At 45.7% G+C, this 8,101-nt stretch overlaps 2 protein-coding genes across 2 annotated transcripts; both read left to right on the forward strand.

Moving 5' to 3' along the window:
• Positions 1-4,979: 4,979 nt before the first annotated feature.
• BDW70DRAFT_49208 (uncharacterized protein) lies at positions 4,980-5,360 on the forward strand. The gene is made up of 2 exons (XM_073744129.1): positions 4,980-5,198; positions 5,246-5,360. Exons 1-2 carry the CDS (start codon positions 5,054-5,056, stop codon positions 5,317-5,319), a joined length of 219 nt encoding a protein of 72 aa, XP_073590545.1. The 5' UTR covers positions 4,980-5,053; the 3' UTR covers positions 5,320-5,360.
• Positions 5,361-6,115: 755 nt separating this feature from the next.
• Positions 6,116-6,342, forward strand: BDW70DRAFT_146002 (uncharacterized protein; the record flags this gene model as incomplete). The annotated part of the gene is made up of 1 exon (XM_073738524.1): positions 6,116-6,342. A coding segment is annotated over one exon (153 nt), but the record flags the coding sequence as incomplete, so codon positions are not given.
• Between the last annotated feature and the right edge of the window lie 1,759 nt (positions 6,343-8,101).

Here is an 8,101-nt window from a genome sequence, read left to right on the forward strand (position 1 = left end):
CTGGTGGGTTGAAAGAATTTGCCCTTGTGAGTCGCCGGTTGGATTTAGGCTCTAAGGAGAATGGCGACTTCAGAGACTTCTCAAAAGCCTTTATCACTGGTGGTTGTCCATAAGAAGCATAAGCTCTAGCAACCAGCGAACCGTTGATTGAGGATACATCAGCTCTCAGGAGTCCTTCCTTCTCTATGTGGGCAGTGAGAAGCAACAACTTCCCGGGCTTAAGCTCGTCGGTGTTGTAATAGATATGGTTGACATTCTGAATGAATTTTTGAGGCGAGAGTGGCACCATAATTTTATGAACCAAGATATTCAGAATGCCCCAATTTTCTCCACAAAGCCTGGCATCACTTGGTAATTTCACTTTGGCCGCAGCATAGGAAGGGGTCGAGTCATAAAGCTCAAGAGGACTCAAGACAAAATCTAGAGGTGTCTCAGCGCTGGCAGCATGGACACAATAAGGGCGCTGCGGCAAGGCATGGATCTCCTGTGCTTCATAGGAACCTGACATAGTTGTTTTGCTAGTCTCTGGTTAGCAAGAGTCTCGGTTTAATTGAAGAATTTGTGCTTACATGAGGGAAACACGTATGTGATTTTGTAAAGGCAGTATGCTGATAAGGCGCAGAGTTAAATATGCTTCCGACGTTTTCAGTATCTGGGGAGAACCTTTTCGGTATTTATAAACCCAAAGTACAATGTCCTCGGCCTCGGCAATCGGCTCCACAGCTTGTACCGCTACTACAGACTCCGACCGCTACCACCGAACCTTGTGGGTACCGGACCAGTAGCCAAGCATTCAACCAGGACTACTGGTTGAATGCTACAATGTCTCGGGTTGGAAAATTCATATGTTCACCATTTCAACACTTATAATCTTAGTATAAGTGATAAACCTTCTGTATATATATGTTCCTTTAGCTGTGGCCCAAATTTGAATCAAATACTACTGCAATTGGTGTTTTTCAAGAGGCTAGTTGTCTAGGATGTTGCTACATTTACCGCCACCAATTCTATATATGATAGTAGCACTGGTCAGTAGACCCTACAGAAACATCCTAACTATGTTTATTGATGTGTATGAGCTAAAGAGCCTATAGCTTGACACTAAGGATCTACAGACCTTGTCCTGGGTGTGTCAGTCACTGCACGATCTTCTTATACCCACCTTGTACCAAGCGCTGTATATTCCAATTCCTCCTACGGATAACCTTGCGGGTATTCGCCGACTCTTTCAGCAGTCAGAAGGCGCTACTGAAGCCTATCTGATGTCGGTTCGTGAATTAACATTTACCTCCTCTCCGCTGAGACATCATGTTCCGAACCGCGTTCGCAAGATAAAAGGCGAATGGTCGCTGTCTAGAGTCCTCCCTAAAAGCTTTGGACATTGTGTACTTTTGGTCTTGAATTCACTCAGGAAAGGGCATCTCACTTCCCTTAGGTATGAACCACTGATCTTGAAGCTACGTAGACTGATCATGTCTTGCAGTTGGAATAACCCCTGTGTCCCAGCAGGAATCCTGGACTGGAATGGTTATATACCTGAACACCAGCCTGATATACGCTCCATAGCCCTAAAGACTTCGCATAATACCATCATTGGCACGAACATACCAGTGCACACATGGGAGCAGAGGGTTGAGGGCCTTATGAAGCTGAGGAATCTCAATGCTCTACATTGGCATGGCCTTCGAAGCCGAGACCAGGTAATGATTCTCAATAAGTGCCTTGCAAACAACTCGATGCATCTCAAAGAATTGCGATTAAGCTTCTGTCAGCGGCTACCAGTGACCCTCGTCTTCGCTCTTTGCATAAAACGCAGGTCACATTTTGCTGATCTCCAACAATTATCGCTCCAGAGCGTACTATTTGATGACGGCTCGGCTATGGTTCTCGAACTCTTCAGGTCAGCGTATCCGTTCGTGTTAGAGGTAACGAATTGTGAAGGCACAGATTACTTGTCACATCAACTTTCAGAACTCAGACAAAGTGGCCGACTAAGAGACTTTGAGCTAAAGATAACCCCTGCCTAAAAAAGCGACTGGATCATATTAAGTTATTTAAAATGAAATAGATTTCTTCAATGGAGGCAGCCTCAGTTTTTACTGATTAATAATATACGCGCATGGCTCAGAAAGCAAAAGTGGTATTTGGGCCCTTTGATTGTCTAACTCCTAGATCTGATGCGAAGATGCAAGACACAAAGGCCTTCAACTCACTCTAGAGGCTGAGCGTTGTAGACCTTGTTTTAAAATCAATTCACGAGGGCCATCGACAAATAAGGGTGGTGAAGGTGGCGATGGTGTATCCGAGGTTGCGACACTGACAATGCTTCCCTGAATAGCCTCCCCTCTAAAAATTATAGAGGCAACCCGTAAGAGAGCTAGCGTATACAAACCTTCCCATTTCCCATGACAGAGATCCTATAGAGCGGTTATAAATACTTTGGGTGCTCCTTGATATTAAAAAGCCTTGTACGTGCCCTTCCTATCTTAGATTTCCCTCTAAAGCTCTAGTTCCGCGCCCTCTGGCCCCTATAAAGCTGGGAGATTTAGGCCAAACTTAGTTAAACGTCCTAGACCTGGGAAGTATTGAAGTATATGGTAGGCAGAGTAATTATAGGTTCTGTTCCTTCAAGACATTGGTTGAGTAAAATATAGTTGGATCACAAAATGGAAGAAGTCGAGTTGACTCTACTGCGTGAAATAGGCTCTCATCGTGCTCAAAACCGATTCTATAGAGAATGCTATCCCCTTCTCAAAGAATTGCAGGACTCGGTTGAGCGGGCCATTACAGATCTGCTGCTTCTATATTACTCAGACTCTCATCCGGAGCGTTGCAGTACGAGCTATAGTCCAGTAAACGAGGTCACAAACATGCTTGAGCTTGTCTTGGAGAATACGTCTCACCGAGAGATGGAATCTACGCAAGCCTGGAATGATTTTCCAAACTATTCCTGAAAATGAGGCTTACACTCAAACAGAACACCTGTGCCCCCTTTCGCACTCCTAATTTCCTCTTCAATTTCGCGTTAGACCGATTTAGTCTCACTCCAACTTGGTTTGACCGGCAGACAACCATGGTTATGTAATCACCTTGACAAGATTTACAACTTTATTATACAAACTTAGATATAGTATACAAACAAACAAACAATTCATTAACGCCCGATGGCTAAGCCAAAAGGGCAACTATCACTAGTCTGCTAGTAAATGTCCTAAGATGTGCCTTGTCTCCCTGTGGCCCATACAAAATCACTTTTAACATATGTCGTGCCGTTTGTCAGTATTGTAGGAGAGTCTCGTGGGTTAGTAAATTTTGTTAGTAGGCTGGCTTGAAGGCGCTTCTCCAAGTGTTCAACATCCTATCTTCGGCAGTTGAAGCGCGTCTACCATGTCTGGCACGAGGTGGTTGGTGTGAGTTAGTTCGGGAAGGGTGGGTGATTTGTGTTCAACGATATGGTTAAGCGACGTCGAGTCGGCCGGTGGCGATTGCAAACCGTATTGACGCTCCTACCGCTTCCAAGTTTGGAGTCCAGTCTTGATTATCCGTGGGCGATTTCCCGCCTAGGAAGAAGGATATGTTGCCTCGGTGGGTGCTAGTACATTGCAGCATTTCTGTCCGATGTGTCGTCCATCTCCGACATCGAAAGAGAGAGTGCTCTACTGTCTCTCTTGCTTGTCCACATTCACACTGATCGGTTTGCGCAATGTTGATTCGGTAGAGGTATCCGTTTAGTCTTGCCATGCCCGTCCGGAGCTGGGCCAGCACGCTTGCTTCTTTCCCTGATAGTCGATCATACAGCTGTCGAGTGTGCTTGCCTGGGAGGGCCGCGTCCACCCTTTTCACATGTTTGCCTACTTTCTCGGGCAAGGCTTTGCTGGTGTCTTGTTGGGATCGTGCGATGTTAAGGGTGGTTGATTTCATTCTAGGGAGCTATGTGTATGGCATGGGGTCCTCTTGGGTCGCTGCCCTGGCCTGCACTTTAGCGAGGCCCAGCAGTTTGTTTTCCTCGCTTGTGGAGACCCAGCGGATCGTGATCCTGTTTCCGTTTTTCCGCAGTCTTCTGATCAGCTTGTATATCAGGCACACGTGCTCCTGGCCCGACTGTTGTCGCGGGTTCCCCAGGGAAAGTGCGGCCGCTTTGTTACTTGTCAGCAGCATGATTCTGTACGGTTTCAGTACTGGTAGCATCTTTAATGCGTGTGCCATTGCTGCCAGCTCTCCCGAGTATGGGTTCTGCTCCGTTCTTGCGCCCAGTGTGACGGAGAAGGCCTTTAGTCTCGGCTTCTTGTACTTGGGCGGTTGCTTCTGAATAACTCCGCCAAATCCCACTACCTCATTCCGTGCCGAGCTGCTGACTGCGATCTGCATAGATCCGCCGGCTTCTGCTGGTGACTCTGAGGTTCTTCCACTATCAGTCTGCAGTCGTTCCTCCCATGGTGCTAATGTAAATGGATTGATGGTTTCCAGTGTTTCCATCTTGATGTTTTTCAGCACATCTGCCACCTGATATAACGGGGAGCGGTGGAATCTTCGGAATTTCCTGATACGATCCGTCTTTCTGCGGAGTGGGTTGGTTTCTGGTAGGGTGTGGATGGCCGTCCACATCTTCACTGCCCGTTTCCAGAACCGGCTTTGCGCCGAGGCAATGTGAGCCTAGGCAATGTGAGCCTCTGCTTCCGCCACACTGGTTGCGACGGTGAGGAATGTTCCCACAAAGTACTGTACAGTCGTTCTCGAAAACCGCCTTCACCAATAAACATATGCTAGTTCTTACTCTGCCGCACTACCAAGACCTTAGCGCGAGTATTTTATTAAACCACAGCACTAAGATGGTGGCCTTTGTACCTTTCCTGCTGTACGGCACTGCAACCGTCGGCTCTGGACGCTCCGAGTAATGCCAGTCATTGCCTGGTGATTCATCCACCGGCTTCATACAGTATTATTTTCCTTCACTATATTTGACAATATCGACCAGTATTCTCCAATCCAAGGCCATGATTACTGTGGATATGATGTCTATGAATGCTTTCTAAAGGCTGATCATGGATCTATCATGATCACTTCCCGGCTCCAGGGGCTCACTGAACTTGGGAAGTCATTTCCAGTTCAAAAACCTATGTACAAAGATGCTACGCAGCTATTGTTGCAAAGCAGCGGCTGTTCAGCTAAAGACATTGCGCGGATGGGAGCTGAACAAGGTACTGTATTATTAGCTAGATTTGAAGACCATGACTAATGTCAACAGACCTTATAAATCTTACAAGCTTGCTTGATGGGCTCTTGCTGGCAATTATCATAGCTGGGGCCTTCATGCGTTAAACAGGAACAACTTTTGCTGCTCTACCGGACTTACTGGTTCAACTTGCAGTCTCAGTCGGTACCCACACACTAATACCAGCAAGGAAACATTGCACAACTTGGATTATCACCTATGAAGAGATCCAGAAACATGATCCCACTGCCGCGAAACTCTTGCTCTTATTCGCGTTCTTTGATAACCAGGATATCTGGTATGAACTAATTCAAAACAGGTTGGACTACTTGAACCCGCCACAATGGTTTGAGACAGCAGTGTCAAGCAAGCTGGTCTTTAAGACAAAGCTAAAAGCACTAGTTGAATTCTTGCCTGTTGAAATCAAGCAGCAGGAGGGAAGCTATACCCTGCATCCTGTGGTACAGGACTGGTGTTATCATCTTGCTGCCTCAACTGACCTCACGAACCAACTACAGGAGCTGGCGTTCATCTCGGTTGGAAATATGGTCCCCAGTCAGGACATCAGAGATTATGCAAAGCTCGAGCAGCGATTACTTCCTCATGCAAATAATCTGATTCAAATGAATATAGGCCATTGGCTTGATATACGACCTGAAGATAGACTCAATATTTTTGGAGCCTTTCGTGCCTTAGGTAATCTCTACTTGGATCAAGGCAAGCTGAAAGTGGCAGAGGAGATGTGTCAGCGAGCTCTGGCAGGCAAGGAGAAGGCACCGGGTCCTGACCACACATCCACCCTGAATACAGTCCACCATCTTTGGATTCTCTACTTGAATCAGGGCAAGCTGAAAGAGGCAGAGGAGATGTATCGGCGAGCACTGGCAGGCTATGGGAAGGCACTGGGAAGGCACTGGGTCCCAATCATTCAAAAACTTGTATAGTGGCAAACAATCTGCTGTCTCTTGCTAGCCTTCACGCTGAGCAAGACAGCCCTCGCCACATCCATGTTGCCCCCACCACCCCTAGTAGCACACGTATTGGGGCTGAACACCCTCGAAGGCCACTTAAAGAACGCCCACGTAAAAGAGATATCCTGTATAGCATTTTGCGCAAATAGTAGCTTCTGTGAATTTTCTCGTGAACAGGCCTACAAACCTTAGACTTGTGAAACAAAATTCGTAATGAGTAGAGCCCTAGAAATTCCAGGTACAAAACCTTGACAGTACGTAGTTCATCAATTAGTATATTAAATTTCTTTGGAATGAATATCTTTTAGGTAGGTAAAAAGTGGATGTTGCGTGTATGCTAGGTCGTGGATACATTATAGGGTTAAGGTATATACGATATGCGGTACAAACATACATTGCATTCTCAACGTTTCGTACGGAAGGAAATGCACAGGGCCCTCTATCGCCCTCATTTTAAGTGCTGATGGCTCAATACACTGCTCGCGCTAATGTCTTGGTAGTGGGGCAGAACAACAACGGCCATTTGTTTGTTGGTGAAGGCGAGTAGAAGATACTTGAAAAGAGTATCTAACTCTTAAAGAATATCTGTAAACGATGAAAGTTGTGAATAATACAATGTCTAGCAATGGTATCACTTTATAGTGATATTTAAACTGAATATAATCTCGGTGGCTTGGACTCTTCAGGCTAGGCCTTTCCTCATATGTATCTATCCAGATGGCCTTGGCCTCAACTCGCACATGTAAACACAAAAAACACTCAACTCAAAGGTAAATTTGGGAGCTGTATATAATTAATGAATGGAATAATGCAAATGGCTACAGAAAACTGCCGGTTTCAGTAACTTGAGTTCTCTTGGCCTAGAGTCAGACATCATGGAAGTATTCAAACCCGAGCCCTCATTGTCGAGGATGCCACTTCTTCTAATTCCCATCAGCTTATTTAGTCTCGGTTATCTTCCCTATCCTGTGTTCAGTCTCCTCGGGAAGCAGAGTTCCCTATTTTTTTTTCCCTATTGCTGCGTGAGTATAAACCATTATATAAAGTTAATCCTATCCGTGCTGATAGTATATCGTCTATAATGCAGCGAGAGACACTAGGAAAGCAAAATCATGCCTATCAATCTTATCATTAATATTTCGGTGCGCCAAGTTTGCTCTGCTGAAGGGGTAATACTCAAAGATGGTCTAGATTCCCTATGATGGGGCGCACCCCTACATGGAGCCGGAAACTGAGCAGGTACGTTGGTTAGAAATATTGAATATTCACACTAACAAAGGGGCCCTATGACTAGACCGCAAAAGACTTTATAAGCTCTGTTCGGAGCATCTCGTGCCTCAATGAGCTCCAGAGGCAAGCTCTGGCAGTTTTCCTTTTAAATAGATATCCTGGTCTACTTCGGACACAAGGTAAGCTGTCCATGTGGGCAACCATCAGCTAATCCTATTCGAATCATTTAGTATTTTCTTCTTCCTTTCTTTCTTTCTGTCTCTTTTTTTTTGGCAACCAGAACAGCGACATTGCACTGATTTGAACTGAGTGCATTCTCCAAAACATGTTGAATAAGACACTATTATACTCTACCCGAACCTGCCTATTTTCCGGTTGGTGGCTTCTCTTACTTACCAAGTTCATAGAAATTCCAGATGTTTTACTAAACCCGCCCGCCTTCTCTATTGCGCACCAACTCCCAGCGCTCCCAAGCAATCAGACTGTTCTCTTGAACACTAATCCTATAAACACATCGGTAGCAACATTTGGCACAACACCACCCGGAACATTAGACAGTGGTTTCGTAAGTGCGACAACTAGGGAGACTTCTCAGGATAATCAGATTTATGACAGCTATTTCTCTGAAGCCTTCCCAATCTTACAAGAGGAAAACCAAGAGTCTAGAAATCGCGACCGTCTCGAAGCT

The sequence above is a fragment of the Aspergillus foveolatus genome (assembly GCF_047715535.1).
Source record: "Aspergillus foveolatus strain CBS 279.81 unplaced genomic scaffold BDW70scaffold_221, whole genome shotgun sequence".
In the NCBI taxonomy this organism is placed as follows: Eukaryota; Fungi; Ascomycota; class Eurotiomycetes; order Eurotiales; family Aspergillaceae; genus Aspergillus; species Aspergillus foveolatus.